The 23,881-nt window shown below is 51.6% G+C and overlaps 1 protein-coding gene and 1 long non-coding RNA gene across 5 annotated transcripts in view; one reads left to right on the forward strand and one right to left on the reverse strand.

The window, feature by feature from the left end:
* CDH4 (cadherin 4) overlaps positions 1-23,881 on the reverse strand; it is a 557,331-nt gene that overhangs the window by 15,868 nt on the left and 517,582 nt on the right. For all 4 annotated transcript variants that reach the window (XM_024128443.2, XM_028499091.1, XM_028499089.1 and 1 more), the window contains exon 8: positions 14,364-14,501. In XM_024128443.2, coding sequence (XP_023984211.1) covers positions 14,364-14,501 — 138 coding nt within the window. The remainder of the gene's footprint in view (positions 1-14,363; positions 14,502-23,881) is intronic.
* On the forward strand, positions 1,631-14,358 carry LOC114487671 (uncharacterized). Its single transcript, XR_003682932.1, has 3 exons — positions 1,631-2,171; positions 2,527-2,648; positions 14,300-14,358. It is a non-coding gene; the product is annotated as an uncharacterized lncRNA (long non-coding RNA).

Below are 23,881 nucleotides of genomic sequence, written 5' to 3' on the forward strand. Positions count from 1 at the left end.
ACAAAACCTGGAGACAAAGTCTGGACAAATATCTGGGGATTTCCAGTTGTGTTCACAGCAGCGCAGCCCTAACGACGGTTACCGAGTGCCCACTCTGTGCCAGGTACTGCCCTTGCATTATTCTGCTGGTTCCTCAGGAGAACCGCATTCTTATCCCCATTTTGCAGATGAAGAAACGGAAGAGAGGTTAAGAGACCTTGGCACAGCCCAGAAAAAGCACAGCTCAGGGAAACTGCCGAGTGACTGCCGGAGCCTGGATCCAGCCATGCCTGAAGACAATGCAGCTTCTGTGCGATGAGGAGATTCTCTTCTTGTTTCAGTTGCCAGGGTCAGTGTAGTGGACATCAGTAGGCTGTCTGACTTTCCAGCACCTTCTGAATTCCCTTCTTTATTTTCCAGAAACGTGCTCTCTCGCCCTCCTCTACTGCCACGACCTGGTCAGGTGATCTAGAACCTGCCAGTGGGAGACACCTTCATGACTTTGATTCGGAAGAGAGGCAGAGAGACCTTGTGCTTTGGCGCCTGCAGTGGCAGAAGGTGGGTGGTAGCACTGTGTCCAGCGATGGAGATGGGAGTTGAGGTCTCTGCGCCCCGTGGCAGCGGAAGGTGGGGGGTACTCCCGTCGGAGCCCCCCGACCTGATGCTCCCGGCTCTCGGAGTTTGTGGCCACTCATGTGCTTTGGCAGCTACCGTCTTAAATTTATCAGGGTGGGTTCTGGTGCCGTCACCTGGCAGGCCCCCCCGCCACAGCCCAGTTTCAGTGCACCCCATGTTGGGTGCCTCCACCCACTCTGCTCTGGTCCCCCGAGAATACGGGCCTGTGGTTTCACGGCATGGGGAGAGCTGCGTGTCCCGGAGACCAGTTCCTTCCAGACTTCTGGGTGAAGTTTATTTGAAAAGTCTATTCTAATTCATGCAAGTTTAATAAAGGTTCACAAAGAAGTGCCTTAAGCTGGTAAATCTGGCTTGGGATTCTCTTATTAACCCTCCCTTAGCCATAATGAGTTTTAAATTTAATTTTGGGGGGTTTTCAGGCACAGGGAAAGCCTCTCCCACGCCCCGTGGGATGTAAGGGCGGATATTTGGGAAAGGAAGAATTTGAAGAGTGTTGGAACGGAATTTCTTGCATAGCTGTAATCCAGAATTCACACGCACCCCCATCTCGAGAGGTAGGGTGGATTTCCTACTCGTGCCTGGGCCTTCCAGCACAATCCCAGCTCCTCCGCAGAAATCCGTGTGGCTCCCAGGGGAGGGTCACGTTAGCAGAGTGGAGGATTTGGGTGCGAACAGTGAAGCCCAGCCAGGATTTAGGGGAGACCCCTCAGCCAGGCCGAGAGAACCGAGGATGGCAGAGCCTGTCCCCACAGACCCGGGGACCATCAGGGCACCTGCTCCATGGGGGATGCCAAACTCCCTGAGATGACGCTTTGGCTTCTGGCCCCAGCATTCGAACCATCGCTGGTCCTAGTGCGGCTCAGGCCTGAGGACCTGACCCTCCCCCAGCTGCCTTCTCTCTGGGCCCTGGACCCTGGTATGGCCGAGGGTGTTAACTGCAAGAGGGGAGCCCCCCGCCCAGTCCTCTCCTGAGCCAGGAACTCAGGGATCACCCTGGAAGCCCCGTCCAGCCAGCATGGGGTCAAGGCCCCGCCCGCCTTGGAGCCCCAGGGGCTGCGTTGGCTTCTGTTGGAAAATGTGCATTCTCCTCTGACATTCCGATGGTTTTGATTTTTGTTTTGTGTTTTTAGTTTCTTTATCATTTGCAGTCAGAATTTCTAAGCCTCCCCTCCTTCTCTCCCTCACAGCCCACGGCACTGGCACTTCCGAGCTCCTTCTCTCTTCTTTTCATCTTTCTGCAGCGCCAGGCCCCGGGGGCTCTGGCCTAGGGATGCATGCAGAGGCACTGGTGCAGGGGAGCGGGAGGTGGTAGTGGCACAACGTTCCCGCGATTTTAACTTTTGAAATTGAGTTTCCTCTCCAGTAAAACGGTGACGATTTCTGTCGGCTTCTGAATTTGGAATCAGAATCTGACGGGTGGGACCAGTGGCTCATAACGGGGGACCTGGCGGCTGACGTCCAATCCTCCTCTACCCACAGGGAGGAGCCTGGGGCCCGGGGCCCGGGTGGTGACCCTGGAGCCTTGTCCCCTCCTTGCGGTGCTGCTGTGAGAACAGGTGAGTGGCGCCCGGGACGTGGCCCTTGGGACGCCAGCTCAGGGAGAGGACCCTGAAGCACCTCCCCAGCTTTTCGGTTCACAGACGGGCTTGGTCACCCCCTTTCCAGAAAGGAGGGCTACTGGCTGCTTGTTGTCCTCCCTTCTGTCTTCAGAGGACCCTGTGAGGGGACCCACCATGATCTCACCCCTTTTTAAAAAAAAAATATTTAGCCTAATTTTATTCATGCTTGCCTTGCAACGGGAAATAGGTCATCCAGTCAAATATACAGTAAAGACAAATATGTCCTATCACGCACAGTCTTGACCTGTAGTGCGATGTACCTTAAGGACTCCCATCCTCCCTTTCTTAACAGATGAGGAAACGACTTGGAATGAATGTTTTGGTGCCTCCACCGTGAAGCCCTCACCCGCTGAAGGCAGAGCCGGGACCCTGTCTGCTCCGCCGCCCAGTCCGTGCCCCTGCGATGGGGGTCAGGTACCACCCGCGGCGTTTTTAGGGCAGAGGACGAACTTCCCCGTAGATGAGCGGATGCTCCCAGCTTCACCTTGAGCCATGTAGCACTTATGCGTCAAGAGGGGAGAACGTTCTGATGCTCAGAGAGGTCCGGCTCTCAGCCTAAGGGCACAAAGCTGGGAGGGACCCAGGGGTGGGGGGGCAGGAGGGGGCCTCCCGACTCCAGGAGACCCTCCTGTGGGCTTGTGTGTGGCTGGCTCTCAGGGCTTTGCTCCAGGACCTGAGGACGAGGCAGAGGGAGGCCCTTGGGTCGGGCCTGCGGCTGTGTCCTGGGGGCCTCGGCCCCACCCCAGTGGGCCCGCCTCACCCTGCAGGGGTGCTGAGGTCAGTGGGCCCCCTGACGGCCGGACAGCCTCGTCTTGGCAGCAAGCGGAGCGCAGGCTCGGAGCAGGCGAAGGGAAAATGACTTCTAATTAACATTTAAGAATAGGAATCGGATCATGCAAATCCCCCCGCCCCCTACATCTCTTCAGCTTCTGCTGATTGTTCTTGATTAAGCTCGATAAAATTAGCCAGGCTGTGCAGGGGGTGCAGCCAGCCCTGGGCCTTCGCCCGCCCACCCCCACTGAGCCTAGCAGACGGTGTCCTGGGGCCCTGCCTTCCACCCGTCCCGAGGGGGACACGTCATAACGTGTGACCCCGGGACATTAGCAGCCCCAGCCATGCCAATCCACACACATCGCCGCCGCCGCCGCCCCACAGCCCCGACTGTACGCAGGCTGGGCCTCTATGTGCTCTGCTGGCCTCCAGGGCCCGGGCCTGGCTGAGGCCGACGGGGGGGAGGAGGGGCAGGGGCGACTCTGGGAAGACGCAGCCGTTCCGAAAGCCCAGAGGAGCATCCTCCTGACGAACAGTCCCGGGCACCAGGCTGCGCCGGCCTTTCCTTCACCCGGGCGCGAGCAGGCGGGAACTTCCCCTGGGATGTGCCCCAAGGAGGTGCCTTGGGGCACATGCAAACTCCCTCCTGGGTCTCAGTGTAATTCCCGGACTGCCCCTTTTTCAGGCGTGTATGCGGATCCAGGGGTAGCTTGTTGATCATCTCCCCTCCCCTCGTGTGGACACCCCAGCGCAAACAGATCAGGAAGGTTCACCGCCCCCCTCCTTTTCTCCTCCCCATCACTTCCTCACAGGCCATCTAGGACCCGGCCTTTCTAGGGGATCAGCGGGTGTTTGCAGGGTGGCTGGCGTGCAGAAGGGCAGACGAGGTTCAGGCTAGAAGCAGGAGGAGCGACACGAGGGTCAGATCAGGGCTGACCAGGGCTCGTCAAAGCCAGATCAGGGCTCGGGACAGTGGGTGGAAGTGGTCCCCCGTGGACCTGCCCTGCGGGAGCTCGGATGTGAGGGCAGCCTCGGGGCCCCTCTCTGGAGCTGCGGAAACCCGGGAAGGCAGGGCTGCTCCATCTCAGAAGAGGACGGGAGACACATTTGTGGTCTTGAAGGACAGAGGTGTGGTGTGAAGGTGGGCCCGAGGAAGCAGGAGATGTGGGTTGGACTCTGTCTCACTGTGTGACCTCGGGTAGCCCGGAATTACTCCTTTGGGCCTCAGGTGTCTCTGCTGGAAAAAGGGATAGCAGCTGTTTTCCTGATGGAGAAAACCCTCTTCTTAGGAAATACACTCAGAAGCCTTTAGATGTGAGGGCATCATGCATACTACTGATTCTCAAGCAGCTCAGAAAGAATTCTGTGGGGCACACCTACAGGGGGCAGCAGGCATAGAGCATGGCGCCGACAGGGTCGATGTGCGCGGCTGTTCTTTTTGTTTGCTTTGATTGGAGTACAGTTGATTTACAATGTGTGTTAGTTTCAGGTGTACAGCAAAGTGACTCAGTTATACACATATATATGTATATTCTTTTTCAGATTCTTTCCCCATACAGGTTATTACAAAATATTGAGTAGAGTTCCCTGTGTTATACAGTAGGTCCTTGTTCTTTAACTATTGTATATATAGTAGTGTGTGTATGTTAATCCCAACCTCCTAAATTATCCCCCAGCCCTTTGGTAACCATAAGTTTGTTTTCTATGTCTACGAGTCTGTTTCTGTTTTGTAAATAAGTTCATTTCTATCATTTTTTTAGTTTCCACATGTAAGTGATATCATATGATATTTGTCTTTCTCTGTCTGACTTCACTTAGTATGATCATTTCTAGGTCCATCCATGTTGCTGCAAATGACATTATTTCATTCTTTTTTTCATAGCTGAGCAATATTCCATTGTATATATGTACCATATCTTCTTTATCCATTCATCTGTCAATGGACATCTAGGTTGCTGCCATGTCTTGGCTATTGTAAATGGTGCTGCAGTGAACACTGGGGTGCATGTATCTTTTCAAATTATGGTTTTCTCCAGATATATGCCCAGGAGTGGGATTGCTGGGTCATATGGTAGTTCTATATTCAGTTTTTTAAGGAACCTCTATACTGTTCTCCATAGCGGCTGCACCAATTTACATTCCCACCAACAATGCAAGAGGGTTCCCTTTTCTCCACACCTTCTCCAGCATTTGTTGTTTGTAGATTTTCTGATGATTTCCATTCTAACTGGTGTGAGGTGATTGATACTTCATTGCAGTTTTGATTTGCATTTCTCTAATTAGTGATGTTGAACATCTTTTCACATGCCTTTTTGCCATCTGTATGTCTTCTTTGGAGAAATTTCTACTTAGGTCTTCCGCCCATTTTTTGATTGGGTTTTCTTGATATTGAGCTGCATGAGCTGTTTGTATATTTTGGAGATGAATCCCTTGTCAGTCGCTTCATTTGAAAATATTTTCTCCCATTGCATAGGTTGTCTTTTCATTTTCTTTATGGTTTCCTTTGCTACGCAAAAGCTCTTAAGTTTAATTAGGTCCCATGTGTTTATTTTTGTCTTTGTTTTCATTACTCTGGAAGATGGATCCAAAGATGTATTGCTGCGATATGTCAAAGGGTGTCCTCCCTATGTTTTCCTCTAGGAGTTTTATAGTATCCGGTCTTATGTTGAAGTCTTTAATCCATTTTGAATTTATTTTTTGTATGGTGTTAGAGAATGTTCTAATTTCATTCTTTTACATGTAGCTGTACAGTTTCCCCAGTGCTACTTATTGAAGAGACTGTCTTTTCTCCATTGTATATTCTTGCCTCCTTTGTCGTAGATTAATTGACCATAGGTGTGTGGGTTTATTTGTGGGCTTTCTGTCCTGTTCCACTGATCTATATTTGTTTTTGTGCAAGTACCATGCTGTTTTGATTACTGTAACTTTGTAGTATAGTCTGAAGTCAGGGATCCTGATTCCTCCAGCTCCGTTTTTCTTTCTCAAGATTGCTTTGGCTATTTGGGGTCTTCTGTGTTTTCATACAAATTTTAAAACTTTTTGTTCTAGTTCTGTGAAAAATACCATAGGTAATTTGATAGGGATTTCACTGAGTCTGTAGATTACCTTGGGTAGTATAGTCATTTTGACAATGTTGATTCTCCCAATCCAAGAACTTGGTATATGCTTCCATCTGTTTATGTCATCTTCAGTTGCTTTCATCAGCATCTTACAGTTTTTGGAGTACAGGTTTTTTTTTTTTTTTTTTCTCCTTAGGTAGGTTCATTCCTGGGTATTTTATTCTTTTTGATGCCATGGTAAATGGGATTGTTTCCTTAATTTCCCTTTCTGATCTTCTGTTGTTAGTGTATAGAAATGCAACAGATTTCTGTGTATTAATTTTGTATCCTGCAACTTTACTAGATTCACTGATGAGCTCTAGTAGTTTTCTGGTAGCATCTTCAGGATTCTCAACGTATAGTGTCATGTCATCTGAAAACGGTGACAGTTTTGCTTCTTTTCCAGTTTGGATCCCTTTTATTTCTTTTTCTTTTCCAACTGCTGTGGCTAGGACTTCCAAAACTATGTTGAATGAAAGTGGCGAGAGTGGACATCCTTGTCTTGTTCCTGATCTTAGAGGAAACACTTTCAGCTTTTCACCATTGAGTATGATGTTAGCTGTAGGTTTATCGTAGAGTGGACATCCTTGTCTTGTTCTTTTAAAATTTATTTATTTTTTATTTTTGGCTGCGTTGGGTCTTTGTTGCTGTGCACGGGCTTTCTCTAGTTGACGCAAGCAGGGGCTACTCTTGCTGTGGTGCACGGGCTTCTCATTGTGGTGATTTATCTTGTTGCGGAGCATAGGCTCTAGGCGCACGGGCTTCAGTAGTTGTGCCACGTGGGCTCAGTAGTTGTGGCACATGGGCTTAGTTGCTCCATGGCATATGGGATATTCCCAGACCAGGGCTTGAACTCGTGTCCCCCGCATTGGCAGGTGGATTCTTAACCACAGCGCCACCAGGGAAGTCCCCTTGTCTTGTTCTTGATCTTAGAGGAAATGCTTTCAGCTTTTCACCATTGAGTATGATGTTAGCTGTGGGTTTGTCACATATGGCCTTTATTATGTTGAGGTAGGTTCCCTCTATGCCTACAAAGTTCTGGACAGTTTTTTTTTTTTTTAATCATAAATGGGTGAATTTTATCAGAGGTGTTTTCTGCATCTACTGAGACGATCGTATGGTTTTTATTCTTCAGTTTGTTAATGTGGTGTATCACACTGATTGATTTGCAGATATTGAAAAATGCTTGCATCCCTGGGATGGATTCCACTTGATCATGGTGTATGATCCTTTTAACGTATTGTTGGATTCGGTTTGCTAGTGTTTCGTTGAGGATGTTTGCGTCTGTGTTCATCAGTGATATTGGCCTGTAATTTTCTTTTTTTTTTGAAGTATTTTTGTCTGGTTTTGGTATAAGAGTGATGGTGGCCTCATAGAATGAGTTTGGAAATGTTCCTTCTTCAGTTTTTTGGAATAGTTTCAGAAGGATAGGTGTTAACTCTTTTCTAAATGTTTGATAGAATTCACCTGTGAAACCATCTGGTCCTGGACTTTTGTTTGTTGGGAGTTTTTAAATCACAGATTCAATTTCAGTACTTGTAATTGGTCTTTTCATATTTTCTATTTCTTCCTGGTTCAGTTTTGGGAGATTGTACCTTTCTAAGAATTTATCCATTTCTTCTGGGTTGTCCAATTTATTGCCATATAGTTGCCTGTAGTAGTCTCTTGTGGTCCTTTGTATTTCTGTGGTGTCGGTTGTAATGTCTCCTTTTTCATTTCTAATTTTATTGATTTGAGTCCTCTCCATTTTTTTCTTGATGGGTCTTGCTAAAGTTTTATCAATTTTGTTTATCTTTTCAAAGAACCAGCTTTTACTTTAATTGATCTTTTTTTATGGTTTTCTTAGTCTCTATTTCATTTATTTCTGCTCTGATCTTTGATTTCTTTCCTTCTACTAACTTTGGGTTTTGTTTGTTCTTCATTTTTAGTTGCTTTAATGTAAGGTTAGGTTGTTTGAGATTTTTCTTTTTTCCTGAGGTAAGCTTGTATTGCTATAAACTTTCCTCTTAGAACTGCTTTTGCTGCGTTCCATAGCTTTTGGATCATAGTGTTTTCGTTTTCATTTGTCTCTAGGTATTTTTTGATTTCCTCTTTGATTTCTTCCGTGATCCATTGGTTGTTCACTAGCATATTGCGTAACCTCCATGTGTTACGTGTTTTTTTGCAGTTTTTTTTTTCTTGTAGTTGATTTCTAATCTCATAGTGTTGTGGTTGGAAAAGATGCTTGATATGATTTCAATTTTCCTAAATTTACTGAGGCTCTCTTTTGTGGCCCAGCACATGATCTATCCTGGAGAATGTTCCGTGTGCACTTGAAAAGAATATGTATTCTGCTGCTTTCGGATAGAATGCTCTATAGATATCAATTAAGTGCATCTGGTCTAATGTGCCATTTAAGGCTTGTGTTTCCTTATTGATTTTCTGTCTGGATGATCTGTCCATTGATGTAAGTGGGGCATTGAAGTCCCCCACTATTATTTGTTTACTGTCAATTTCTCCTTTTATATCTGTTAACATTTGCCTTATATATTGAGGTTCTCCTGCGTTGGGTGCATATATATTTACAATTGTTATAGCTTCCTCTTGGATTGATCCCTTGATCATTATGTAGTGTCCTTCCTTGTCTCTTGTAACATTCTTTATTTTAAAGTCTATTTTATCTGATATGAGTATTGCTACTCCAGCTTTCTGTTGATTTCCATTTGCATGGAATACCTTTTTCTACCCCCTTTCAGTCTGTATGTGTCTCTAGGTCTGAAGTGGATCTCTTGTAGACAACATATATATGGGTCTTGTTTTTGTATCCATTCAGCCAGTCCACATCTTTTGGTTGGAGCATTTAAGCTGTTTACATTTAAGGTAATTATTGACATGTATGTTCTTATTGGCATTTTGTTAATTGTTTTGGATTTGTTTTTGTAGGTCTTTTTTCTTCCTTTCCTCTATTGTTCTCTCTTCTTACGATCTGATGACTATCTTTAGTGTTGTGTTTGGATTCCTTTTTCTTTTTTGTGTGTTTATCTATTGTAGATTTTTGGTTTGTGGCTACCATGAGGTTTTGACATAGCAGTCTATATAAATATATGATTGATTGTTTTAAATTGCTGATCTCTTAATTTCAAACACACTTCCAGTATCCTGCATTCCTACTCTCCTCTTCTCACGATTGCTGGTGTTGATATCATACTTGTGTGTGGATGATTTCCTACCTTTACTGTACGTTTGCCTTTACTGGTGAGCTTTCCCATTTCATCATTTTCTTGTTTCTAGTTGTGGCCTTTTCTTTTCCACTTAGAGAAGTTCCTTTAGTGTCTGTTGTAAAGCTGGTTTGGTGGTGCTAAATTCTTTTAGTTTTGCTTGTCTGTCTATAAAGCTTTTGATTTCTCCATCAAATCTGAATGAGAGCTTTGCTAGGTAGAGTATTCTTGGTTGTAGGTTTCTTCCTTTCATCACTTTAAATATATCCTGCCACTCCCTTCTGGCCTGCATAGTCTCTGCTGAAAAAAATCAGCTGATAATCGTTTTTTAAAAATAAACTTATTTTATTTATTTTTGGCTGCGTTGGGTCTTCGTTGCTGTGCGTGGGCTTTCTCTAGTTGCGGCGAGCGGGGGCTACTCTTCGTTGTGGTGCATGGGCTTCTCATTGTGGTGGCTTCTCTTGTTCCGGAGCACGGGCTCTAGGCACCCACACAGGCTTCAGTAGCTGTGGCATGCAGGCTCAGTAGTTGTGGCTTGCGGGCTCTAGAGAGCAGGCTCAGTGGTTGTGGCACACGGGCTTAGTTGCTCCACGGCATGTGGGATCTTCCCGGACCAGGGCTCAAACCCGTTTCCTCTGCATTGGCAGGCGGATTCTCAACCACTGCGCCACCAGGGAAGCCCTCAGCTGATAATCTTATGAGGATTCCTTTGTATGTTATTTGTTGCTTTTAATATTTTCTCTTTGTCTTTAATTTTTGTCAGTTTGATTTCTATGTGTCTTGGCATGTTCCTCTTGGGTTTATCCTGTATCAGACACTTGGTGCTTCCTTGACTTGGGTGACTGTTTCCCTTCCCATGTTAGGGAAATTTTCAGCTATTATCTCTTCAAATACTTTCTCAGGCTCTTTCTCTCTCTTTTCTCCTTCTGGGACCCCTATAATGCAAATGTTGGTGTTGTCCCAGAGATCTCTTAAACTGTCCTTCTTTTTTTTCATTCTTTCTTCTTTATCCTGTTCCACAGCGGTGATTTCCCCCATTCTGTCTTCAGCTCACTTATCCATTCTTCTGCCTTATTTAGTCGGCGATGGATTCCTTCTAGTGTATTTTTCATTTCAGTTATTATATTCTTCAACTCTGGCTGTTCTGTATATTTTCTAATTCTTTGTTAAAAATTTCTTGTATCTTCTCACTCTGTGCATCCATTCTTTTTCCAAGATCTTGGATCATCTTTACGATCATTACTCTGAAGTCTTTCTCTGGTAGATTGCCTATCTCCACTTCACTTAGTTGTTCTTCTGGGGTTTTCTCTTGTTCCTTCGTCTGGGATATATTCCTCTGCCATCTCATTTTGTCTAACTAACTTTCTGTGATTGCAGTTTCCATCCGCAGGCTGCAGGGTTGTATTTCCTCTTGCTTCTGGTGTCTGCCCCGTGGTGGGTGAGGCTGGTCTAAGGGGCTTATGCAGGCTTCCTGGTGGGAGGGACTGGTGCCTGCCCACTGCAGGGTGGAGCTGGGTCTTGTCCCTCTGGTGGGCAGGGCCGTGTCAAGGGGTGTGTCTAGGGGTGGCTGCAGCTCAGGAAGTCTTTAGGCAGCCTGTCTGCTGGTGGGTGAGGCTGAGTTCCTGCCCTGCTGGTTGCTTGGCTTGAGGCATCCCGGTGCTGGAGCCTGCACGCTGTTGGGTGGGGCCGGGTCTTGGTGCTGGTGAGATGTCTGCCTCCTCGACAGTTCACATAGCTGAACACCCCCCGACATCGCCACCACCAGTGTCCGCATCCCCAGGGAGAGCCACAGCCACACCCTGCCTCCCCAGGAGACCCATCAAGAGCAGCAGGTAGGGCTTCCCTGGTGGCGCAGCAGTTGGGAGTCCGCCTGCTGGTGCAGGGGACGCGGGCTCGTGCCCCGATCCGGGGGGAATCCCACGTGCCGCACAGCGGCTGGGCCCGTGAGCCATGGCCGCTGGGCCTGCGCGTCCGGAGCCTGTGCTCCGCGGCGGGAGAGGCCGCAACAGTGAGAGGCCCGCATACCACAAAAAAAAAAAAGAAAAGAGCAGCAGGTAGATCCAGCCCAGCAGTGTCCTATGAAGTCGCTCCTGCAGTCAAGCCCTGTTGGCTTTCAAAACCAAATGCTCTGGGGGCTCCTCCTCCTGATGCCAGACCCCCAGGCTGGGGAGCCTGAGTTGGGGCTCAGAACACTCACTCCTGTGGGTCAACTTCTGTGATGTAATTATTCTCCAGTTTGTGAACTGCCCACTCAGGGGGTATGGGATTTGATAATATTCTGAGTGTGCCCCTCCTACCATCTTGTCGTGGTTTCTTCTTTATATCCTTGGATGTAAAATATCTTTTTTGGCTGGGTCCAGTCTTTATTTTTTAAAATTTATTTATTTTATTTTCGGCTGCGTTGGGGTCTTCGTTGCTGTGCGCGGGCTTTCTCTAGTTGTGGCGAGCGGGGGCTACTCTTCGTTGTGGTGTGCGGGCTTCTCACTGCGGTGGCTTCTTGTTGCGGAGCACGGGCTTCAGTAGCTGAGGCACACGGGTTAGTTGCTCCGCGACATGTGAGATCCTCCCGGACCAGGGCTTGAACCTGTGTCCCCTGCACTGGCAGGCGATTCTTAACCACTGCACCACCAGGGAAGCCCCAGTCTTTCTTTTTTATTGACGATTGATTGGTCAGCAGTTGTGATTTTGGTGCTTTTGTGTTAAGAGGTGAGCTCAAGGCCTTCTACTCCACCATCTTGTCTTCTCTCTGTCAGGCTATTCTTTTCCCTGTTTCTATTCTTGCAACTTTTCTGTGAGCTTGAAATTATTTCTAAACACATGTTGAAAAAATTCCAAGGCCGTTCGGAATCTGTGGATATGGAAAGGTCTTCAAGACATATAAGCGGAAAAACCAAAAACAACGCAAGGGTCAGAGTGAAAACACAAGGGGCTCCTCCTCAAAGTAAGTCATTTTATACCTTTCAAGGTGCTGTACCGTGTGTGTGAATTACCTAACCAAATACTCAAGTTAATTTTTAAAAAAGAAATAGATAATGATTAAGCGAAGGCGGGTGAGGCAATGAAAACTTGTTCCTAAAAGTTCCAAAGGGTCCAAGCTGAGAACAGAAAAAACCCATATGGGCGGGGTCCTATCTGACTGAACTAATACAACAAAGAAGGATCCCAGAGGCCTTATGCCACCGGGTGGGAGGCTCCAGGGAATCGTGTGTTCCGTGTGACTCCGTTTATATGACGTCCTAGAACAGGTAAAGCTCACCTTGGACGATGGGCCTGGGTTGCTGCCGGCCGGGGGGAAGGTTTCCCTCAAGATTTGTGCCTCGAACTGTAGGCACGTCAGACCTCAGTGCAACGAACAACGAGCTGCTCTCATGTCCAGACTCCCTGGGACGCTGCTCCTGAGCCCTTCCTGCCACTGCCCGCCGGCCGTGGAGAGCAAAGAGAATGGAAGCCATCCCACCCTAACCAGGGGGCAGAAGAGGCCTGAGCTGCTCCCGCTGTGGGGCGATCTGCCATCTGCCCACCAGATGGCGCTGTGCCCTCATGGCTGAGGCTGCCCCCCTCCTGGCTTGGTCCAGCCGGACACAGAGCCTAGGACTCGGAGATGCCTCATTGCAGGGATGTGGGATTTGGGGACTCCAGAATTTGGAGCCTGTGGGGGGGGGGGGTGGGGAAGCAGGAGGAGGGCATGCGGGGATGGTGTGGTGGTGCCCACCAGATGGCGCTGTGCCCTCATGGCTGAGGCTGCCCCCCTCCTGGCTTGGTCCAGCCGGACACAGAGCCTAGGACTCGGAGATGCCTCATTGCAGGGATGTGGGATTTGGGGACTCCAGAATTTGGAGCCTGTGGGGGGGGGGGGTGGGGAAGCAGGAGGAGGGCATGCGGGGATGCTGTGGTGGGGCTCCCTGCGAGGGGCTCTGGCCTGCAAGATGCCTTCACGGCAAGCTGACCCACCCGCTGGGAGAATGAGGGGTCTCCTCTCTGTCCACCCCCCCTCCACCGTGGCATGAGAGCACAGCTTCTGGCGCTCAACCCCAGCTGCTCCACTAGTGGGCTGAGTGGCTCTGGACAAGTGACTTAGCCTCTCTGAGCCTCAGCATCCTCCTCCATAACTGGGTCCCGAGCCTCATGGGGCTGGTGGGGACCACAGGTTGACCAGGAAGCCCAGGCTGCTGCCTGGTGGAGCGGGGGGAGCTCCACAGCTTGGCTTGCGCTCCAGTTCTTTTGTCACTGTTATTGCTGTTACTCTCTCATCCACTCGGCGCCGCGGGGGTGAGGCTCAGAGAAGGCAACCCTGACACCCTGGGGGGAGGGAGGGGGCAGCCTCCACCTCCCAGCACTGCCCTGGGAGTCCTCGCTGACCCTCCCCTCTGCCCATCTGGCCCCCTGCGTCTGCCGCATTTCTGGACGGGCACCCGCAGGGTGGGCATATGTTCCCATCCTGTCAGCAACCCCACTCCGGGGGGCGTGGCCCAAAAGACGCAGCTCCTTTGGAATTCAGAGGAACCGGGAATCCGCGACTCGTGGCTCTGTGATCCCTCGGCTCTGCCGCCAGGGCGTTCCTGTGGTCATTAAGGTTCTGGGCAGCCTGGCACGTGGCCTGGTCACAGCCCGCTGGCCGTGCCTGAAGGGGCAGGACGTACAATGTGTCCCCCACGCCCCGCTGCCCCCCTGCTGATGGTGGGCTGCGGAGGGCCAGCTGCGGTCCTGCTGCAGGGACCCGCCCTGTCCCCAGGCGTCCCCCAGACAGTCCTGCCTCGCACGCAGCCATGCACACACCCCACACTGGCTGACCCTGGAGCCCAAACACCGCTGGTCAACTCCTCCGGATTCAGGAGGAGTGTCCAACTCACTCTGTCCTGGGAGCCTCTCCAGGTGTCAGCCAGTGCTCAGTACTGGGGCCCGCGGACACCTGGAGCTCCTCTCCCGCTCAGCCCCCCGCCGCTCGGGGCCTCTGTTAACAGCCTGTCTGTCTATTCGTCTGTCAAACTCCTTCCATCAGGTGGCAGCAGAGAGAGAAGCAACCCGAACGCCCGGGAACTGTCTCCGAGGGGACGTGCGCTCACCGTGCTGGCAGTGAACTCTGGCGGGTTGTCGTTCACGTCCGTCACCGTGATGATGGCTGTGGCCGTGTTGGAGAGGCCGTAGTTCAGGTTTCCTTCCATGTCTGTGGCTTGAACAATGACTGTGTACTGCTGAACTTTCTAGAAGGGGGTGAGGGGGAGGAACAGAGCATCAGTTTGGGTTTTAGTTTACAGGCTGTTTATACTTTCATTAAAGAAATATATTCCCCGGATGGACTCAGCTGGGTCCCCTTCCTGCCCCGGGGTGCTGGCCGCAGGGCGCTCGGCAGGTGACCTGGCAGAAGAAAGTTCTCACTTGTGGTGGGTGGCGGGGTCTCTGCCTTTATCTCAGTGCCTGGCTTCCATGGGTGTAGATCGAGGTAGAAAGAAGGAAAAGGGGGCCTGGACCACACAGCACGCTGTGCTGGGTTTGCCAGACCAGGGGTGGACAGTTGGGAAAGAGGGGCGACTCCCAGATGTGTGTCTGCAGGGACCTCATTTCTTTAGCATCCTCAGTGTCTAGTTCGGCCTCAGTCCAGAAATTCAAACAGGAGAAGGGAAGTCAAGCCCTCTCCCCCCTCTCTGCAGGCACACAGACACCAGCACACTCTGTGTCTGAACACAGTCTGGAAGGACTGGTTAGCGTTCAGATGCAGGTGTGAATTTTAACAGGCAAATGATGCTTGATGGGGACGGCGAATTTCACTGGGCACTGAAGGGGCCTCCCAGCCCTTCTCCACCCAGGCCTCACCCGGACCCACTGGTGCAGCAACCCCAGGTCAGCAGAGGGGGCCTTTCCACACCCCTGTTCTGAGCAGAGGCCGCAGGTGTTTCCACTGTGACAGGGGAGGACGAGCCTGGCCGGCAGCTCTCTGCTGGGACCACAGCCCACCTCTCGCTGGCACCATTAGGGAGGGCAGGTTCTGGGGTCCAGGGCAGAAAGGGACCTTGTGAAATGCCTCCAAGGAATGAACGATCCCAAGTCCCGCTCCCCTAAGAGGTTCAGGGAAGAGCCCACTTCTCAGCCCCATGATTCAGGGAAATGGGCGCAGGATCCCCAGGGGGCTCTGGAATTATAAACAGCGGACGGTCACACGCTGCCACCCTCCTTCCCTCCCTCCGTCCGCTCATCCACTCCTCCATCCATCCACGAGTCCCTCCACCTCTCTCTCCTTCCCAGACCCACAGCCCATGTGGGAAAGCAGGACAGCCGCGTGTAAATCAATGAAATGAGAACCCTCCCTCTCACACCATACACATAAATAAACTCAAAATGGCTTGAAGACTTAGACATGACACCATAAAACTCCTAGAAGAGAACACAGACAAGCCATTCTCTGACATAAATCGTAGCAATGTTTTCTTAGGTCAGTCTCCCCAGGCCATAGAAATAAAAGCAAAAATAAACAAACGTTCGCTTTTGCACAGCAAAGGAAACAATAAACAAAATGAAAAGAAACCTACAGACTGCGAGCAGATATTTGCAGATGATGCGACTGACCGACAAGGGCTTAACCTCCAAAATCTACAAACAGCTCACAGCTCAATAACGAAAAACCAAAGCACCCAATCAAAAAATGCACACAAGACCTCAACAGACACTTCTCCAAAGAAGACAGATAAGTGGCCAAGAGGCACGTGAAAAGATGCTCAACATCGCTAATTATTAGAGAAATGCAAGTCAAAATTGCAAAGAGATACCGCCTCACAGCAGTCAGAATGGCCATCATCAAAAAGTCTACAAACAAGAAATGCTGGAGAGGGTGTGGAGAAGAGGGAACCCTCCTGCACTGTTGGTGGGAATGTAAATTGGTGCAACCAATGGAGAACAGTATGGAGGTTCCTTAAAAAAACTAAAAATAGAGTTACTGTATGATCCTGCAATCCCACTGCTGGGCATATACCCGGAGAAAACCATAACCCGAAAAGATACACGCACCCCAATGCTCACAGCAGCACCGTATACAATAGCCAAGACATGAAAGCAACTTAAATGTCCATGGACAGATGAATGCATAAAGAAGATGTGGTACATATATACATGGAATACTACTCAGCCATAAAAAAGATCGAAATAATACCATTTACAGCAACATGGATGGGCCTAGAGGTGATCACACTAAGTGAAGTAAGTCAGAGAACGACAAATATCATATGATATCACTTATATGTGGAATCGCAAAAAAAAAAAAAAGGTACAAATGAACTTATTTACAAAACAGAAACAGACTCACAGACACAGAAAACAAACTTACCAAAGGGGAAAGGGAGGGGAGGGATAAATTAGGAGTTTGCGATTAACGGATTCACACTACTCTATATGAAATAGATAATCAACAAGTTCCTACTGTATGGCATGGGGAATTATATTCGATATCCTGTAATAAACCATAATGGGAAAGAATATGAAAAAGAATATATGGCTTTATGTATGTCTAGCTGAATCACTTTGCTGCACGCCTCAAACTAACACAACATGGTAAACCAACTGTACTTCAATAAAAAAAAACAAGACGTTTGGTGGCCCTGGGCTCTGACATCAGGCATCACAGACCAGGTACCTCCCAGACAGGCCTCATGGTGATGCCACAAACTGCTCAGGGAATGAGAAAAAAAAGGTACAAATGAACTTATTTACAAAACAGAAACAGACTCACAGACACAGAAAACAAACTTACCAAAGGGGAAAGGGAGGGGAGGGATAAATTAGGAGTTTGCGATTAACGGATTCACACTACTCTATATGAAATAGATAATCAACAAGTTCCTACTGTATGGCATGGGGAATTATATTCGATATCCTGTAATAAACCATAATGGGAAAGAATATGAAAAAGAATATATGGCTTTATGTATGTCTAGCTGAATCACTTTGCTGCACGCCTCAAACTAACACAACATGGTAAACCAACTGTACTTCAATAAAAAAAAACAAGACGTTTGGTGGCCCTGGGCTCTGACATCAGGCATCACAGACCAGGTACCTCCCAGACAGGCCTCATGGTGATGCCACAAACTGCTCAGGGAATGAGGGCCGGGGAAACCAGGGAGGCTTCCAGGGGGTGGTGGGCTGTTCTGCCCAGAGGTGACAGGATGAGTGAGGGCTGAGTGGAGGGTGTGGACCAGAGCTGGGAGGTGGCTCGGGGGGCTCACACTGTCTCCCACCCAGACGGATGCCCGGCCTCCACCTCTGTCAGCGCCGCAGTCCACGTGCCCAGGGCCGGCGTGCAGCTGGGGGGTGGCGGTGCTAACTCCCCCCACCCCCCCGGCTTTTATTCCAAGAGGCCTCCCCCAGGAGAGAGCCTCTCAGAGGAGCAGGAAACAGCTCCTTGGCACACGGCTGGGGCGTCCCTTCAAGGGATTAAGTATCTGGAGGAGGAGAGTGAGGAGAGCACATCGGGGGCCTCTGAACAGGCTCCTAGATAAGGGGCGAGAGGGGAGGGGCCCCAGTGCCGTGCTGGGCTCAGTGTCCCCACCTGGGAGATGGGGCAGGGCCACGTGCCCGAAATAGTGAGCGGGAAAGCAGTTCCAAGACCAGGACAGTCACTGCTCTTTCCCCCTCACCTGCTCTGGCACCGGCCAGACCCTGTGGACCCACCTCGTGCTGGGCCCCTGTTCCCGCCGCCAGGAACCGGCTGTGACGGTGCCTCCAGGGGACCCCCTCCCCCACCGCAGAGTGGATCCGCCCTCCTCACAGCCCCCCAGTCCTTGGGATCAACCCCTCTGACAGTCACTCAACAAATATGGGCCTGACTCTCCTCGGAGTTGGAGAGCACCCCGAGGTCGGCCTCACACTCAGGCTGGGCCCCTGGAAGCCCAGTCTGGAGCCGGTACACAGAACGCACTCAGTCCGTGCTTGTTACATGAACTGAGCGCACGTCTAAACAGCTGATGTTGTCTTTTTTTGTGGACGTGGTTAGAACCTGCACCCAAGGAGACCTGAAAAAAATCAGAGAAATAGCTTACAATTGCTTGGGTGCTATGTCATACTTTGAAAGTTTTCTCACAAAAGAGTAGCTCTTGCCTCCTTCCCTTCTTCCTCTCTCCCTCATCCATCTACCGACCCAACTACTCATCCGTCCATCCTTCATTTTTGCATCCATCCATCCTTCATTTACAGGGATCCCTCCCTCTGTTAGGTGGATCACAGCCACGCAGTGAGGTGGCGAGGTCCTCTCAGCTGTTCACGAGATAAACGAACTCGGGTAGCGGGGAGAGGCTTCCCCTGGAGGCGCCATCAGAGCCAGTTCTTGAAAGGAGGGTGTGGCGCTCACCAGGGAGGGAAGCGGGGACAGGCACGATGTGGGCCCCCAGCGTCGGCGTGGTGTTGGGCCAGGTGAGGGGAGAAGCACGGTGACTGTCCCGGGCTAGGAAGTGCTTTCCTGCTCACTCTTTCGGTGATGTGGCCCTGCCCCATCTCACAGGTGGGGACGCTGAGTCTCATGGTGTCCCCGGTGGCACAGAGCAAACCAGAGGCTGCTGGAGTGGCCGCTGAGATTCCTGATGTGGGTTGGCGCCTCTGTGACGGATGAATGCAGACGGCTCCGTGTTGCCCAGGCAGCGACGTCAGCCAAGATGCTAGTCGGCCTCTTTCTGAACGTGGCACAGAGGAACCCAAAGGCGTGGCGGCGCCATCCTTGACCCGCTTCCCCCCGACAGCTGCACGGTCAGGATCCACCTCCTTGTGCGTGGAGGCCCTTGACATCAGGACCTCGCTCAGGGCACGGGTCCCTCCTTCGTGACTCCTGTGCCTCCGGACCCCAGCAGGGAATAAGCGCCCCTCCCTCTTGCCCATCAAAGGCGGCTGGTCATCTCTGGTCACTGCTGCCTCAGCTCGGACACGGCAGCGACAGGCTGGGGACAGCACCAGTGCCAGGTGGGTAGACTGACAAACGAAACCCAAACCTCAGGTCCCCATGTGCCCTCGGCGAGGGTCCTGCCCAGAGCATCCCGGATCCAGCTAGGCCTGAAGGCGCCCTTTGTGTTCATTTACATGAGCCAGTTATTCCTCTTTTTGGTTTGATCCAGTTGGAGCTGGTTTCTGTCCTCTGCCACAGAAGGGTGTCTGACTGTCCCACCTGTTACTGTCATTCTTTTTGTGAGGGACATTATCACAGGAAGAACAGTGGGACAACCGGGCACCTAATGCAGGAAGAGAACACGATTCTGCTGACGTTTTCCCAGCACCGCTGTCCCCGACCCTCTGGGGCACCGATGGGACCTGAGGGCAGACTCGGGGCCCGACTGTCGTGGCGTCGTGGTGAGGGCTCCACCATCTAGCCTCGCCAGAGTCACCCCCATAGTGTAGACACACACCATGCCCCCCGTCCAGTTCTCTTAGATTATCCCTTACAGCTAAGGCTTTCTTGTACTTCAGTAAACACATTTAGAAGCGGTTTATGCCGCTGCTATAAATGGCAAACGAGCATCACCGGCCACAAATAGAAATTAGTCCTAAACACGACTGTGTATTTTTAAAGGTCCATCTGTGAATGTCCAGGCCCCGTGCACGAAGCACATGGGGGGACCCAGGCCGACGGAGCCAGGAGACGCCCCCTGCAGTGGCTGCCCGTCACCTCTCGCCATGTGGAGAGACGCAGGCTGAGAGGGGCCCGCCCCACCCCCGGCTGGTAGGCTGACACGGAGCGGGTCCCGGGGCTCCTCTGCTAAGCTCGCCCTGGCTCTGCTCCCCGGGCGGAAGCAGAGGCCTACAGGCCACCGGTCCCGGGGCAGGCGGGGCCCGCTGGCGTCATGCTCTCTCCTGCACCACCATCCACGGGGCCTCCTTGCTGCTGCTTAAAGCCACGGTGCCCTGCAGGCCGGCGCAGGGCTGTTCCGCCTGCTCCAGCACTGCTCGCTCCCATCAGCAAGGCCTTCCCTGCCTCCCTGAATAAAACACAAACGCCGCCCCGCGCCGGCCCCACCCCGCCAGCCACCCGCTCTCGCGAGACTCTGCTTTTCTTCTCAGCGTCAGCGTGGTCGCCCTCCGCCTGCTCCTCACCCACGAGCAGGGCTCAGCGCCCAGGACTTCACGCTCAGTGCTGCCTCCCCGGCGTCTAGAACACGCCCGCACGCTGTCCGTGGGTGGCGGGGACCATGCCGCCCTCCCTGGGCGCTGGCGGTGACCGTCTGTGGGCACAGCTCGGCGAGGCCGGGGGCACAGCTTGGACCGGTCTGCCCCGGGGCAGCCGGGCACAGGACGGGGGTGGGCGTCGGGGACGCCCCTCGGGCTGGCCCACACCACAGGTCTGGCGGCAGAGATGTTTCCAGAGCTCAGCAGGCGGAATGGGGGAGTGGGCTCCTGGGGGTCAGTGCTGAATGGAGACCGCCTCAGGGCTGGCTGCCCTTGCAGGGCTGAGGCACCCGGAGTCCCACCGCGGGGCACGCACAGGCTCTGCCAGCCGCGACGTGGAAGGCTCCGGCCAGCCTGGGGCTTCTGGCGGTGGGAGCTGGGGATGCAGAGCAGGAGGGAGCCGGCTGGGTCTCCCATCTGACCACAAATTCACCTTTGCCACCCAGGCCCTGCTTTGCGCGGGCTGTCACGGGGAAGAAAACACACGTGATCATAGCGCAGGAGCCCACTGTCCGGGGTGGGCAGCTTCACCTTAAACGGGTCATGCATGGGCCACAGCGGGCGGGCCTGAGACGGACGGCGCTTGGCTGCTGGGGCCTCAGCCGCCCACCTCTGTTCCCACCCTGGTCTCGTCGGCCAGCAGGGATCACAGAAGTTATTCTTTGGGGGCAGTAAAGACAAACCCAAATCTAAGTCCCATCAGGAGCCTCAGAACATGGAAATAGGGCCTCTGTACATAAAGAGAAGGTAAGGATCGAGACGGGACCACGTGGGTTAGGGCAGCCCCAATCCAGTGACAGGTGTCCTGGGGAGAGGAGATGAGGGGAGGACACAGGGAGGAGGTGGCCACTCGAGATGGGGGCAGAGACTGGAGTGACCACAAGCGAGGGACGCTGGCAGAGCACAGGAGGTGTTCCACGACCCGCCAGAAGGAACCAGCACGGCCTGCGTTTGGGATCTCTGGCCTCCAGAGCTGGGAGAGCATGCGATTCTGTTGTCTGATGGCGCCCAGTGTGTGGTCACCCAGGAACCTAATGGCCTCGGGCTCACCCTTCCCAGGCCGCTGGAGGCATCTGAGATACCCCCTTCCCCATGCTGGCCTTGCTCCAAGCAGATGGTGAGATTCCACTTGGAGAGGCTTCCCCTGAGACCCCGTGGCCTCACCGTCTGGGCTCTGTCCATCTCACCGCCCGGCGGGAAGGAGGCAGGCCCAGGGCTGGAAGGCTGGGAGGAGGAACGTCACCCCAACCTCGCCTCCGGGACCAGCCGACACTGCACGGGGCCAAGCAGGAAACAGGAGGATTCATGCCCACAGCAAAGGGAGGGCCTTAACCAGAGAAGAGGAAGAAAAGTGTCACCGTTGTCACATGACTGACTGCAGCCAGAAGTCACTCGGTCTTTCTTGTCTCTTTAATCATAGGATCACAGCCTCTGGCTTCCCTGGTGGCGCAGTGGTTGAGAGTCCGCCTGCCGATGCAGGGGACACGGGTTCGTGCCCCGGTCCGGGAGGGTCCCGCGTGCTGCGGAGCGGCTGGGCCCGTGAGCCGTGGCCGCTGAGCCTGCGCGTCCGGAGCCTGTGCTCCGCAACGGGAGAGGCCGCAGCAGTGAGAGAGTGAGAGGCCCGCGTACCGCAAAAAAGAAAAAAAAAAAAAAAAAAAAAAGAATCACAGCCTCTACATGGCGCTGTTATGGGCTGCTGCCCTCAGAAGACACTGGAGAGAAACATGGGGACATATGCAGGTGTGTGTTATGCATGTATAGGTATGCGTGTGCATATTTGTGTACTAGTGCACACACGTGTATGTGATAGGCACACGCATACGTGTGCAAGTATGCACACACGTGTATATGTATCCATGTGTGCACGCACATGTGTATGTGCCTGTACAGAACATGTGCACATTTGTGTGCCTGAGTGCATGCTGTACAGACAACCACCACTAGAGGACGGGCCGGTCCTGCTTTGGGGAGCAGGGTGAGGGGTCCTTCCTGGCCATGGCGGGGGCAGGAAGAAAATCCAGCAAGAAGGAAGAAACGGGGGCTGGGACCCAGCGGAACCCAGTGCCTCCCCGTGGACGGGGCCGCTGAGATCCAGGCCAGCTCAGTCTGGGCACCGGCCTGGGCATCGCGGGAGCACTGGGGGGACGCGGGTCCAGGCTCCGCTGTGGCTTTTGTTTCAGGAAGTATACTTTTCAGACTTAATAACGGTCACCGTTTTCTCTTTCACCAAATCCCGTTGTGGAGGGGTATCTAGAGGCCGGGGGTGGGTGGGCAGGGCCCACGTGCACCCCCGCGAAGCATCCCTGGACACAGACACACTCACATCTTAGCAGCAGGGTCTAGCATGGTTAAGAGTTTTGATGTTTTCATTTAAAAAGCCTCCCTAGATGGTGGAGTAGAAGGATGTGCCCTCACTCCCTCTTGCGAGAACACCAGAATCACAACTAACTGCTGAACAATCATCGACAGGAAGACACTGGAACTCACCAGAAGAGATACCTCACATCCAAAGACAAAGGAGAAGCCGCAATGAGACAATAGGAGGGGCGCAATCACAGTAAAATCAAATCCCATAACTGCTGGGTGGGTGACTCACAAACTGGAGAACACTTATACCACAGAAGTCCACCCACTGGAGTGAAGGTTCTGAGCCCACGTCAGGCTTCCCAACCTGGGGGTCCGGCAACGGGAGGAGGAATTCCCAGAGAATCAGACTTTGAAGGCTAGCGGGATTTGACTGCAGTGAAAAGAAATGAAGACAGCCTAAGAGACCTCTGGGACAACATTAAACACAACAACATTCACATTATAGGGGGTCCCAGAAGGAGAAGAGAGAGAGAAAGGACCCGAGAAAATATCTGAAGAGATTATAGTCGAAAACTTCCCTAACATGGGAAAGGAAATAGCCACCCAAGTCCAGGAAGTGCAGAATCCCATACGGGATAAACCTCGGGAGAAACACGCCGAGACACACGGTAATCAAACTGGCAAAAATTAAAGACAAAGAAAAATTATTGAAAGCAGCAAGGGAAAAACAACAAATAACATACAAGGGAACTCCCATAAGGTTAACGGCTGATTTCTCAGCAGAAACTCTACAAGCCAGAAGGGAGTGGCATGATATACTTAAAGTGATGAAAGGGAAGAACCTAAAACCAAGATTATCCACCCGGCAAGGATCTCATTCAGATTCAATGGAGAAATCAAAAGCTTTACAGACATGCAAAAGCTAAGAGAATTCAGCACCACCAAACCAGCTCTACAACAAATGCTAAAGGAACTTCTTTAAGTGGGAAACACGAGAGAAGAAAAGGACCTACAAAAACAAACCCAAAACAATTAAGAAAATGGTGATAGGAACATACATGTCGATAATTACCTTAAACGTGAATGGATTAAATGATCCAACCAAAAGACACAGGCTCGCTGAATGGATACAAAAACAAGA

The sequence above is a fragment of the Physeter macrocephalus genome, chromosome 14 (genome assembly GCF_002837175.3).
Source record: "Physeter macrocephalus isolate SW-GA chromosome 14, ASM283717v5, whole genome shotgun sequence".
Lineage (NCBI taxonomy): Eukaryota > Metazoa > Chordata > Mammalia > Artiodactyla > Physeteridae > Physeter > Physeter macrocephalus.